Raw genomic sequence first — 14,391 nt, forward strand, 5'->3', positions numbered from 1 at the left:
TCTATCAAAAGGTTGTAACACCCCGATTTCGGTGGCGTCACTTTAGTAACCAAAAGTAAACTTAATGCGGAAAAACGTGAATATTTTTTTTTCGATAATAACTAGGACAAGACTAAAATAGGCAAAACCCAAATGCGGAAAATAACAGAACTAATATACAATATATATAACAGCCCCCGCTGTAAGTAGCAACCTCGTCACGAGTAACCTCCAGTGACGGAAAGAAGAAACATGTAACGCCCGTAGGCAAAATGTACAATCCCCAAAAGGATAGGTCAAGTGTCAGCAACACAAGCCCTCAAAATAAGAATAAGTCAGAGCTATGACACTAACACCCAACCTTAGTAGACTGCTCTAAACACCCATCCCCTATACTTCCATCATCGACTCTCATCTGGTCATGCCTGAAGTCCGGGTCCACGCTGAAGGCTCAGTAGTAGTCATTTCGCTCCGGGTCTTCCCCGAATGACGAAGAATCACGGAAGAATCCATCAACGACATCTGACAAAAAGGGCATACATAGCCCCCCAAACACAGGTAGCACGCGCAAGGGTCAACTTACGGAATATAGTATAGAGAATACAAGACAACAGGTAAAGTATAAGGGGTATATATATATATATGTTGTATATATACATATAAGTTCTGCATTGTCTACCCTAAGGTTTAAACATAGCATGTTATCAAATCTCTAGTACAATTCAATCATCAAAGCACGTAACGATATTTATCAATATCTACTCATCAAAACACTTAACGATATTTATCAACATCTACTCATCAAAACACTTAACGATGTTTATCAACATCAACTCATCCAAATCTCAGCGAATACAATTAGAGTGCATGATATGTCAAGGCAACACCACTCACGACGGTTCCAGAAAGAGTAGGCTGGGCACGATCGAGTCGGTCCTAACACTGGCATTGTGTCGACCCTAACCCCCGAGTGTCACTTACAACCTTGACATAGCCGGATCAGTCCTAACCCTGCGGGTCGACTTTTCCCTCCGCTATGCCCGACAATCAACAGGTCGATCCTAACCTCACGGTCGATCATATCCCCCGTCGATGTCCGAATTACCCGAAGGCATAAACTGTATCCGAAGGCATAGACTGTACCCGAAGGCATAAACTGTACCCGAAGGCATACACTGTACCCGAAGGCATACACTGTACCCGAAGGCATAAACTGTACCCGAAGGCATAAACTGTACCCGAAGGCATAAACTGTATCTCATGATGATCTCCAAATCATCCGACTCATCTCTATCCGATGATCAACACTGCTCAACGAGCAAAGAGCATCAACATGCTCGGAAACTACCCGTTTCCCGGCTTATCTCTTAGACAGCCCAACAACACAACTGCTCCCAGTGCACAAGAGTATCAACATACTCAAAACCTCTCAATATCTCAACACTTGGATCCGACGACACTTCTCGTTTTCCAAAAACTAAGATTTGACTCCTAAGCTTTCCTTCGAGATTATTATCATTATTAAAAGGTTTACAGGTTGTTTAATGTCTTATGAGTTTTCCTTACAAAATAGTTTCCACTTTATCTTATCGCAAATCTTATAAGTTCTCGGGATCTCCTAATCCCAAATGACTCCAGAGAATGTCTCGATCCACTAAAACCATACAAGGCTCGAATCTCATTCGTCCTATCAACCTTTCTCAAAACTCTCAAAATAAAATCGGCATGACCTGCCCGCTATTCTCACTACACAGAATCTCAGATTTCATTACAAAAGCATAAATAACTCAGCCCAATCAACCAGCATGTCATATATCCACATATTATGCAATAACCACGTAGCACTTAGCATATAAAGCATGCACCACACATCCTAAATTACCCACTTAGCACTTAGCATGAAATTCAATCTCAAAAGCATCCAGTAGATGAATCATCTACATTGTCAGCCGAAGCCTCAGAAAACATTTTACCAGTCAAACACAAACAAGTGCATAAACAATAAATCAAGTCGAATTCATCGACACCTAAAGCATTAACTAGCAAGGTAAGTTGCCCTTACCTCTAGTTATTCCAGCGTTCTCCTCAAACGTTCCTTCACAATGAGCTCCTTGATCTTCAGGAAATTCTTCAAAAGAACCTTTAGAGTAAACCACAGAATTCCATCAAAATCTATAGGAAACTAAGCTATCAATACTCACTAAGGTTACACGAAGTAGTATATACTCCGAGGTACGATAATCTAGCGCGAAAGGACAAGTTTTCGGAAAAGGAAATTTTCCTCCTCCCCCCTATAGGTCTCGGCCACTTTAGGTAATTGTAGGGTTCGATTTTTCTTCGATCAAACTTGGTTCCTATGCTTTCATTAGCCGTAACTAAGGGTATTCTAAACTCGGAAAAATTATCGGATCAAAAACTGTCGCAGGGGTATTTTGGTCCCAAAAAGCAAATTTGACAGGGACGTCACTAACGGCGTTTATGACAACTAATCCTACTAGCACTAAGCTAAGGCGATAGTTTTCAGCCCAAAGGTTGAAGCTTTACTCCAAAAATGGGTATTTGAGGCTAAAATTGATTCCGGCGGAATTCCGGCGACATAACGGAAAAACTAATCCGACAGAAGTGATCTTGGGCACGTAAGGAAGATGTTTAGAATCAAAAATGAAATATTCAGGATAGTTTTGCAAAAACCTCAAAACTATCAGCTCAGAAAAGTCTATAGAAAAGCTATGGAAAAAGAAATCAGAGGTAAGGATTAGCGACTATACCTCGAAACCTTGAAGTAGCAACTGATTAATCGACGATCAAGCAAGAAATGAAGAAAATCTCTTCTCCTCCTCCCATATGCAAACTCGCGGCCCTCTTGGTGGAAATGGGTAAGATTTTGTGATATTTTCTCATTCTTGGCTATATATAGAGGTTGTCAAAACGCGGTAAAATGAAAGTTTCGCGAATCTGATTTTTCCGGTTTCATTCTCCGTGAATTCTAAGATATGTTTTGGTGAAAGAATTCCAAAACTAAAATGAGGTCTCCTTGTATTTTTGGTAACTAATGCAAAGTCGGTGTAAAACTATTTTACCCGATAAGTTGCTTTTTGCATCGGATGTCGGAATAGAAAACTTCCTTCTGAAGAAAGATTGGAATCATCAAGAGAAATGGGTGCACGCGTGTGGAATCTTCATTTGATGTTCCGAATAGAAAAAGTCCTCATAGTCGGGTGATTCTAGGGTTTTGAAATACCAGGGTTTCGGTTTCGGCAAACTTCCGATGATTGGAATCGGACGTTCGTAGATCCTAGAGTTTCGCCTCGAAACGATTGTAATATATGGAAACAGAGAAGTTCTAACATTTCTCTGAAGATTTTTGGAATTAACTTCCATGGTGCCTAAAAGTGAAAACTAGCTATATACTAGGGTTTCTGACCTAGGTTTAAGCGTATAACGATCGTGCTATAACTTTTATCGACTTTGGTACAATCCTTAGACTTTTCCTGAACTTTCTCCTTCATAAATATCTTCCATTCGATAAACTCTTGTTCAGGTTTTCCTTCACGATACATCATGCCTAATCGTAAATGGAAATCTCTTCCACTTGTTCTAAGCTTAAAAACTTGGGTCTTACATTACTACCCTCCAAAAAGAAAGTTTCGTCCTCGAAACTTAGGGTTCAGTAAAAAGCTCCGGATATTATTCCTTGATCTTTTCCTCTAACTCCCATATAGCACCGTCCGTGTTCTTTGTTCCAAATAACTTGCACTAAAGCACTCTGCTTTCCCTTCGATTGTTTTACTCTTCTAGTCCCAATGCTGACCGACGGCGTCCCAAAAGACATATCGTCTTCTAACTCTCTGTTGTCCGGTTTGACCACTTGCGTCGGGTCTCCGTTGGAAATAATATTTGTTGGCATTCGTGCAATCGCACAACCTTAACCACTTGCTCCTTTGCTCTTGTTCGTCCAAAATTCTGATTAGAAATTCGGTACATCTTTATGCTCCGGAGTGAATGCTCAACTTGTCCTCGTGATGTTCACTCATGATCCAAACTCAACTCGGTCGCTTGATAACTCCTAGACGAATTATTGCCTTGGAATCTACTAGTCCATTAACGTTACTTCCAGCTTCGTAACTATCGTCGCTCGCACCATGAAATCAATCTTCCCCTCAGTCACCGTTCAAATTAAAACTCAACTTGAGTCTTAACACCTCGTGCATAACAAGACTCATCCCCTCAATCATCAATTCATCGACCACTCATAAGCTAATCATCCTCTTAATATTTGGGCTTATTGTCGTCTTCGTCCTCAAAACCTTCCTTACTCAACCCAATTTAGGCTTACTGAAATCCCTAACACTTCGCATAAATCGAGGTTTATCCTCTAGAAGATCCAATCATAACTATACCTCAAGTATTCATCTTGATACGAACACTCCTTCCCAAATCCGACTAATCCTCGACCAATTCAAATTCATCTTACACATCCTTTTATCAAAGTCCATCGCCAGTTGTGATTCCGAATATCACCCCCTCAATATTAAGTTGATCAGGCCTAATATATCGAAGGTGGAAATTTAGAAAAAGCCCACTGGAACAGTCAATGAGTTCCTATCATCCATCAATCACAAATATCTTGATATTACATCCTCAACAATTCTGATACGGAACTACACGCCCTCGACATCATACGTATACTATCCATAAGAAATCTCTATGAGATTCATTCTTCAGCTTCTAGCTTCCTTTTAAACGCATCGGTAGAAGACTACTTTCTAGGCTTAGCGTGTCATTCTAAACCTCGTATAACTTCTATAGCTAAAATACGAGCTACGGTCAAATAAGGTATTAATAGGCGTAATAACTATAAAATCAAAGCTTAAACAATATAAGTAAGATAGGTGTGTTGCATGCGCTATGAGAGTAATGGAGCGTATTATACTAGAATGAGAAAGATTGGTTAGAAGGTTACCGTCGTTCTTGCAATCTCCTCTGGCTAACTTCTGCGATCCTTCTCCGTCCATAATATAGACTCTTCCCCTAGTAGTGAGGCGCTTTCCCCTTGCAGTGTTAACAGATGGCTCCCTCTTGGGCGCCTTACAATCCACAGCTAGATGTCCCACTCGGTTGCAATTAAAGCATCTTGGTCCAGTCGCTGGGCACTTGTCAGCAAAATGTCCAGTCTTCCCACACCTGAAACATGTCACATCCGTGTTGCCGACTTGATTCCCTGCACCTCCAGTAGAAAGGGTCATCGGTTTGTACTGTCCTAGGGTATAACCTTCCCCCATAGGGCGCTGATAAGGCTTCTTCATCTGAAACCTTCCTTTTCCAAGATTGTCTTGGGAGCTCGACCTCATCGGTCCCCCAGTTCCTGTTCTATTCATCCTTCTATTTTTCATCAGCTCCACCTCCGTGGCCTTCTCCACCAAAGCTTGAAATCGCATAATCCCCAACGGCCTCACTGAATCTTCGATGTCTGCTCTCAGCCCATTAAGAAACCGCTTACACATGTAGCGTTCATCAACATGGTTGTTGAAAAACTGGAAGTGCTTAGCCAATGATTCCAGCTTGGAAGCATACTCAGGTACGGTCATGCTCCCTTGACAAAGGGTCAGAAATTGTGCCTCTCGCTCGTCTCGAGCGCTAGTTGGAAAGTACTTCTCTAGAAATGCAGCACGTAAAGAGTTCCAATTCACCTCTTCGTGGTTAGCTCCCATAATTCCTCTGGTACCCTTCCACCAGTACTCAGCATCGCCCAGCAGCAGATAAGTTGCCAGACCCACCTTAGCCCCTTCAGCAGTCTGCAGTACTTCGAAAATCTTCTCAATTTCTTGGATCCATAGATTCGCATTGTCCGGGTCAGTCCCACCCGTGAACTTGGGTGGATCCTGCCTTCTGAAATCATTCAGTCCCCTGTTCTGGTCCAGGGCTGCTCCTCTCTGAAGCCGGTGTAGCTCGCGCGTATCCTCAGTAGCACGCCTATGTGCATTGTCATTCGTCTGTACCGTCATTGCTTGGACCAAAGTGACCACCATCTCAGCAAGTTGGTTAGAGCTCACCATGTTCTATAGTTAAACAAACAATTAGTACTAATCATAAGATAACATCTAGCATAACTATACAATATGATTAAGCACTAACTTCAATCAATTCTAAGCGAAAAATCGCTTGCAGACAATCAATTTTCACTCTTTGCAGAGTCACACAACCTAGCACAGAAGACCTATTCCCCAACAACTCCCAAAAGACTCGACCGTGCTCTGATACCACAATGTAACACCCCGATTTCGGTGGCGTCACTTTAGTAACCAAAAGTAAACTTAATGCGGAAAAACGTGAATATTTTTTTTTCGATAATAACTAGGACAAGACTGAAATAGGTAATACCCAAATGCAGAAAATAACAGAACTAATATACAATATATATAACAGCCCCCGCTGTAAGTAGCAACCTCGTCACGAGTAACCTCCAGTGACGGAAAGAAGAAACATGTAACGCCCGTAGGCAAAATGTACAATCCCCAAAAGGATAGGTCAAGTGTCAGCAACACAAGCACTCAAAATAAGAATAAGTCAGAGCTATGACACTAACACCCAACCTTAGTAGACTACTCTAAACACCCATCCCCTATACTTCCATCATCGACTCTCATCTGGTCATGCCTGAAGTCCGGGTCCACGCCGAAGGCTCAGTAGTAGTCATTTCGCTCCGGGTCTTCCCCGAACGATGAAGAATCACGGAAGAATCCATCAACGACATCTGACAAAAAGGGCATACATAGCCCCCCCAAACACAGGTAGCACGCGCAAGGGTCAACTTACGGAATATAGTATAGAGAATACAAGACAACAGGTAAAGTATAAGGGGTATATATATATATGTTGTATATATACATATAAGTTCTGCATTGTCTACCCTAAGATTTAAACATAGCATGTTATCAAATCTCTAGTACAATTCAATCATCAAAGCACGTAACGATATTTATCAATATCTACTCATCAAAACACTTAACGATATTTATCAACATCTACTAATCAAAACACTTAACGATGTTTATCAACATCAACTCATCCAAATCTCAGCGAATACAATTAGAGTGCATGATATGTCAAGGCAACGTCACTCACGACGGTTCCAGAAAGAGTAGGCTGGGCACGATCGAGTCGGTCCTAACACTGGCATTGTGTCGACCCTAACCCCCGAGTGTCACTTACAACCTTGACATAGCCGGATCAGTCCTAACCCTGCGGGTCGACTTTTCCCTCCGCTATGCCCGACAATCAATAGGTCGATCCTAACCTCACGGTCGATCATATCCCCCGTCGATGTCCGAATTACCCGAAGGCATAAACTGTACTCGAAGGCATAAACTGTACCCGAAGGCATAAACTGTATCTCATGATGATCTCCAAATCATCCGACTCATCTCTATCCGATGGTCAACACTGCTCAACGAGCAAAGAGCATCAACATGCTCGGAAACTACCCGTTTCCCGGCTTATCTCTCAGACAGCCCAACAACACAACTGCTCCCAGAGTACAAGAGTATCAACATACTCAAAACCTCTCAATATCTCAACACTTGGATCCGACTGAAGGTGTGAAAAACGACTAGAAGGGGGGGGGGGTTGAATAGAGTTTTGTATATAAAACTTTCCCCTTAAGATTTAAAGTAAATCTTTTCGGTTTCTCTGAGATAGAAGGTGTAGCGGATAAAGATAGAGAGAAGAGAGAAGCACACAAGTATTTTATCCTGGTTCACTTGATAAATCCCTCAAGCTAATCCAGTCCACCCGTTAAGGTGATTTCTTCCTTCTTAGAATGAAGGCAATCCACTAATCAGATAATTGTTACAACTGCACTTGAAACCCACTAACAATACACTGACTTAGCTCACACCAAAATTCACTCTCTTAGTCTTCTCTAGGATCCGATCAACCTTGATCTCCTAAAGGAATCACCACTAAGATTCACTCTCTTAGTCTTCTTAAGGATACTGACCTACCCGGTCCCTTAAGGAAAATCAAACAACTGTTTGAGGTTGGTGTTTACAAAGGTTTGCTTCTAAATAAGCTGAGTGTAAACTAAATAAGAACAGATGAAGAAAGTAGAAGCTTGAATCTTTTCTTGTATTGCAGCTCTTGGTTTCTCTCTCTTAGCTTTCTTCTTTTCTTCAGCCTTTTATAGTCCAAGGTGCAAAGGATATTTCTGTTGAGAGAATATGACCGTTGGAGGGCATTTCTGGAACTTCCAGAACCTGCTGTGGCTGAACCTTGGTAGGTAGGCTTGTCAGAATAGTACACTGCTCTTGTACTTCTTGATAGAGACATTTGCCTTTAACCAATGACTTCTGATCAGAGTTATGCTTCGTGTTGGAACTTGTGAAGCTTGGTGATCAGAGTCAGAGGGATGCTTGGATCCTCTAACCTTCGTAACTTCTGCTTCTGGACCTTCAGAGCTTCTGGACCTTCAGAGCCTCTGGTCCCTCAGAGCTTCTGGTCTTCAGATCTTCTGATCCTTAGATCTTCTGATCTTCTGATCCTCTGATCCTCTGATCCTCTGATCCTCAGATCCTCAGATCCTCTGATCCTCAGATCCTCTGATCCTCAGATCCTCTGATCTTCAGATCCTCTGATCCTCAGATCCTCTTATCTTCAGATCTTCTGATCTTCAGATCCTCTGACGAATATATCTTCTGGTGTCAGAATCAAAACCTGTTTGTCAAAACACTCAAGACAAACATTAGAGTATCATAGTTGTTCATCCACAAATAAATACTTGTTATCATCAAAACATAGAGTTGTACCACATGAACAAATCTTGATCTTACACCGACGACACTTCTCGTTTTCCAAAAACTAAGATTTGACTCCTAAGCTTTCCTTCGAGATTATTATCATTATTAAAAGGTTTACAGGTTGTTTAATGTCTTATGAGTTTTCCTTACAAAATAGTTTCCACTTTATCTTATCGCAAATCTTATAAGTTCTCGGGATCTCCTAATCCCAAATGACTCCAGAGAATGTCTCGATCCACTAAAACCATACAAGGCTCGAATCTCATTCGTCCTATCAAACTTTCTCAAAACTCTCAAAATAAAATCGGCATGACCTGCCCGCTATTCTCACTACACAGAATCTCAGATTTCATTACAAAAGCATAAATAACTCAGCCCAATCAACCAGCATGTCATATATCCACATATTATGCAATAACCACGTAGCACTTAGCATATAAAGCATGCACCACACATCCTAAATTACCCACTTAGCACTTAGCATGAAATTCAATCTCAAAAGCATCCAGTAGATGAATCATCTACATTGTCAGCCGAAGCCTCAGAAAACATTTTACCAGTCAAACACAAACAAGTGCATAAACAATAAATCAAGTCGAATTCATCGACACCTAAAGCATTAACTAGCAAGGTAAGTTGCCCTTACCTCTAGTTATTCCAGCGTTCTCCTCAAACGTTCCTTCACAATGAGCTCCTTGATCTTCAGGAAATTCTTCAAAAGAACCTTTAGAGTAAACCACAGAATTCCATCAAAATCTATCGGAAACTAAGCTATCAATACTCACTAAGGTTACACGAAGTAGTATATACTCCGAGGTACGATAATCTAGCGCGAAAGGACAAGTTTTCGGAAAAGGAAATTTTCCTCCTCCCCCCTATAGGTCTCGGCCACTTTAGGTAATTGTAGGGTTCGATTTTTCTTCGATCAAACTTGGTTCCTATGCTTTCATTAGCCGTAACTAAGGGTATTCTAAACTCGGAAAAATTATCGGATCAAAAACTGTCGCAGGGGTATTTTGGTCATGATTTTTAACTTAGAATTTCAAAACTGAAATCCCAAAAAGCAAATTTGACAGGGACGTCACTAACGGCGTTTATGACAACTAATCCTACTAGAACTAAGCTAAGGAGATAGTTTTCAGCCCAAAGGTTGAAGCTTTACTCCAAAAATGGGTATTTGAGGCTAAAATTGATTCCGGCGGAATTCCGGCGACATAACGGAAAAACTAATCCGACAGAAGTGATCTTGGGCACGTAAGGAAGATGTTTAGAATCAAAAATGAAATATTCAGGATAGTTTTGCAAAAACCTCAAAACTATCAGCTCAGAAAAGTCTATAGAAAAGCTATGGAAAAAGCGATCAGAGGTAAGGATTAGCGACTATACCTCGAAACCTTGAAGTAGCAACTGATTAATCGACGATCAAGCAAGAAATGAAGAAAATCTCTTCTCCTCCTCCCCTATACAAACTCGCGGCCCTCTTGGTGGAAATGGGTAAGATTTTGTGATATTTTCTCATTCTTGGCTATATATAGAGGTTGTCAAAACGCGGTAAAATGAAAGTTTCGCGAATCTGATTTTTCCGGCTTCATTCTCCGTGAATTCTAAGATATGTTTTGGGGAAAGAATTCCAAAACTAAAATGAGGTCTCCTTGTATTTTTGGTAACTAATGCAAAGTCGGTGTAAAACTATTTTACCCGATAAGTTGCTTTTTGCATCGGATGTCGGAATAGAAAACTTCCTTCTGAAGAAAGATTGGAATCATCAAGAGAAATGGGTGTACGCGTGTGGAATCTTCATTTGATGTTCCGAATAGAAAAAGTCCTCATAGTCGGGTGATTCTAGGGTTTTGAAATACCAGGGTTTCGGTTTCGGCAAACTTCCGATGATTGGAATCGGACGTTCGTAGATCCTAGAGTTTCGTCTCGAAACGATTGTGATATATGGAAATAGAGAAGTTCTAACATTTCTCTGAAGATTTTTGGAATTAACTTCCATCGTGCCTAAAAGTGAAAACTAGCTATATACTAGGGTTTCTGACCTAGGTTTAAGCGTATAACGATCGTGCTATAACTTTTATCGACTTTGGTACAATCCTTAGACTTTTCCTGAATTTTCTCCTTCATAAATATCTTCCATTCGATAAACTCTTGTTCAGGTTTTCCTTCACGATACATCAAGCCTAATCGTAAATGGAAATCTCTTCCACTTATTCTAAGCTTAAAAACTTGGGTCTTACAAAGGTGGTTCTAGATATTATGTATCTTTCATTGATGATTGCACTCGTTACTGTTGGGTTTATCTTATGAAACATCGTTCTGATTTGATAACAGTCTATCATATGTTCCGTGATATGGTTAAAACTCAACATAATGTTGTTATTAAGTTCTTTCGATGTGATTTAGGTGGTGAGTATACTTCTAACAAATTTACTGAACTACTTGCATATGATGGTACTTCTCATCAAACCTCTTGTACCGATACTCCTGAATAGAATGGAGTTGCTGAAAGAAAACATCGCCATATTGTTAAACTGCTTGTTCTCTTCTCCTGCCTGCTTTTGTTCCTAGTGAGTTTTGGGGGGAAGTTGTCCTCACTTCTGTTCATGTCATTAACCGAATCCCTACCTCTTTCACTTCAGGTTTGTCCCCTTTTGAAAAACTATATGGTTATGCTCCTGATTATTCTACATTGCGAGTCTTCGGTTCTACTTGTTTTGTTCTTCGTCCGCATGTAGAACGCAGTAAGTTGTGATCTCGTTCCTCAATTTGTGTCTTTCTTGGTTATGGTGATAGTAAAAAAGGTTATCGTTGTTATGACCCTACAAGTAAAAAATTGTACGTCTCTCGCCATGTCGTATTTCTTGAACATATTCCTTTTTACATTGTTCCTTCTAGTACACATGATCTTACCAAATCTAATCTCATTCGCATTGATCCCTTTTCTACAGATTCGGACATCACAGATGCTCCTCTTGTTCCCCATAGTCAAACTAACTCTCATGTTGAGCTTTGCAGGGTTGACACTAGTAGTTCTGCTACTCCTGAAGCTTCATCTGTCCCCATGCCTCCCCAAGCAGCTTCTGAGATTGTAGATCCTCAACCTCATCATCCTCAACGTGACCGTAAGTCCACTCAAAAGCCTGATTTTGTTTATTCTCTCTATTCCACTTCATTTGCTTCATTTTTAACCTCTATTCATAGCTTGTCTGAGCCCTCCTCCTATAAAGAGGCAGTTCTTGATCCTTGTTGGCAGCAGGCTATGGAAGAAGAACTTTCTGCTCTACACAAGACAAATACTTGGGAACTTGTCTCTCTTCCACAAGGAAAAACTACAATTGGTTCTCGTTGGGATCAAAACCAAGTCTGATGGGCCAATTGAGAGATACAAAGCTCGTTTAGTTGCTAAGGGGTTTTCTTAGCAGTATGGTATGGATTATGAAAAAAACCTTTGCTCCTGTTGCTAAAATGTCCACTATTCGGACCCTTATTGTGGTTGCGTCTGTTCGTCAGTGGCATATTTCCCAACTAGATGTTAAAAATGCCTTCTTAAATGGTGATCTAAAAGAAGAGGTTTATATGGTTCCTCCACCAGGTGTTTCTCATAATCCTAGTGCAGTTTGTAAATTGAAGAAGGCTCTCTAAGGGCTTAAACAAGCCCCTCGTGCTGGGTTTGAGAAGTTTTCCATTGTGATTGAATCCCTAGGTTTCACCTCCAGCCCCCATGACTCTGCATTGTTTGTCAAAAGCTCTCCTCATAGTTGTATTTTGCTCTCTCTTTATGTTGATGATATGATTATTACTGAGGATGATGTTGTTGGGATTACGAATTTGAAACTTCAATTGGCTAAACAATTTGAGATGAAAGATTTGGGTACTCTTCGTTACTTTTTGGGAATTGAGGTTGACTATTCCCCTTGAGGTTATCTGCGCTCTCAATCTAAGTACATTGCCACCATTCTTGCACAAGCTCGTCTCTCTGATACTCAAGCAGTTGACACTCCTGTTAAACTGAATACTCGATATAACTCATCTGATGGTGTCCCTTTGGAAGATCATACTTTGTATCATACTCTTGTTGGCAGCTTGGTGTATCTTACAATTACTCGACCCGACATTGCCTATGCAGTGCATGTTGTTAGTCAGTTTGTTTCCTCCCCTACTATAGTTCATTGGGCAGCTGTTCTTCGCATTCTTCGTTATCTTCGGGGTACTCAGTTTCAAAGCCTCTTATTCCCTTCCTCATCCTCATTGGAGCTGCGTGCTTACTCTGATGCTGATTGGGATGGTTCTCCCTCTGATAGGAAATCTACAACTGATTTTTGCATTTTCCTTGTAGATTCTCTCATTTCTTGGAAAAGTAAGAAGCAAGATGTTGTCTCTCGATTTTTTACTGAAGCTGAATATCGTGCCAGTGGCATCCACCACTGCAGAAATTGTTTGGGTGCGTTGGCTACTTGAATCCATGGGTGTCTCCCTCTCTGCACCTACTCCTATGTATTGTGATAATATGAGTGTCATTCAAATCACTCGCAACTCAGTCTTTCATGAACTTCCTGTAAGACCCGGATTTGCAGAACTGGATTTAATGTTTAATTTTCGACTCAAGCGTAGGATCGGTGTAAGCGTGACAGGAATTTACAGTTTGGGAAAGTTTAATGAAGAAGAAAGTTCAGGAATTGCTTGAGGATAGTACCATAGTCGTTTTAGGAGTTAGTGCGAGTCGTCTGCACACCCGCCTTATGGAGAGAGTGTCCAGAATAGGCTAATTCGGCTCTTAAAGTAACGTTTAAGCGAAATTGAAAATCCTTGGAAAAATAAGAAGTTCTCTTTATTTTTCCCTCGACCAGTGTTTCATTTCGGAACCCTGGACTGTACGCACGATAGGTTTCACTTCTCGGAAGTCCGACGACGCTAAATTCTTTTCTTTAAAAACTCTAAATTCCGTCGCTGAATGAAGACTTTTTCTATTCGGAGCTTCTAACAAAGTTTCCATCCGCGCAGCCAGATTTCTTTCGACGTTTCCAATCTTTCTTCAGGAAGAAGTTTTGTCATCCGACTTTCACAGCAAAATGTAGTTTTTCGGGGCAAATTAACTTACACCCCTTTTGGATCGTTTTCCTCAAATTCAAGATATTTGTTTTGAGTTCTAGAATTCTGTCGCCAGAATCTCGCTTAGAATTCACCGATGAACGTGCTGCAAAAATCGGAATCGCGAAATATTCATTTTCCCGCGATTTCACTCTCCTATAAATAGTAAAAAAATCACAAAAACTCACCACATTCCCACCTTGAGGCCGCGAGCTTGGAGGAGAGAAGAGGGAGGAAGAACTTCGTCGTTTCTTGACCGATCTTCGAGTTGTTTGTCTCTATTTCACGGCACAGAGGTAATCTACTTGATTCTTACCTCTGATCATTCTTTTTATCGCGTTTCTTTATCTCTTTCTGAGCTCAAAGTTTCGAGCTTTTCGTAAAATTGTTCGATTTTCCCGATTTTTCTTTTGAACTACCTTCTATACTTACCCAACAACCTAGAACACTCGCCGTTGTGCGCCAATTTCGATCGAGTCGCCGAGGATCTGAAAAACTGTATAAAAACCCTTTTGCGCACATATTG

General features: G+C 40.9%; 1 protein-coding gene across 1 annotated transcript; it reads left to right on the plus strand.

Moving 5' to 3' along the window:
- The first annotated feature begins 12,200 nt into the window (after window positions 1-12,200).
- Window positions 12,201-13,235, plus strand: LOC130719438 (uncharacterized mitochondrial protein AtMg00810-like). The gene is made up of 3 exons (XM_057570067.1): window positions 12,201-12,396; window positions 12,481-12,677; window positions 12,720-13,235. The coding sequence occupies exons 1-3, from the start codon at window positions 12,201-12,203 to the stop codon at window positions 13,233-13,235; spliced, it is 909 nt and encodes a 302-aa protein (XP_057426050.1).
- Window positions 13,236-14,391: the final 1,156 nt, after the last annotated feature.

Source organism: Lotus japonicus, chromosome 5 (genome assembly GCF_012489685.1).
Source record: "Lotus japonicus ecotype B-129 chromosome 5, LjGifu_v1.2".
Classification (NCBI taxonomy): Eukaryota; Viridiplantae; Streptophyta; class Magnoliopsida; order Fabales; family Fabaceae; genus Lotus; species Lotus japonicus.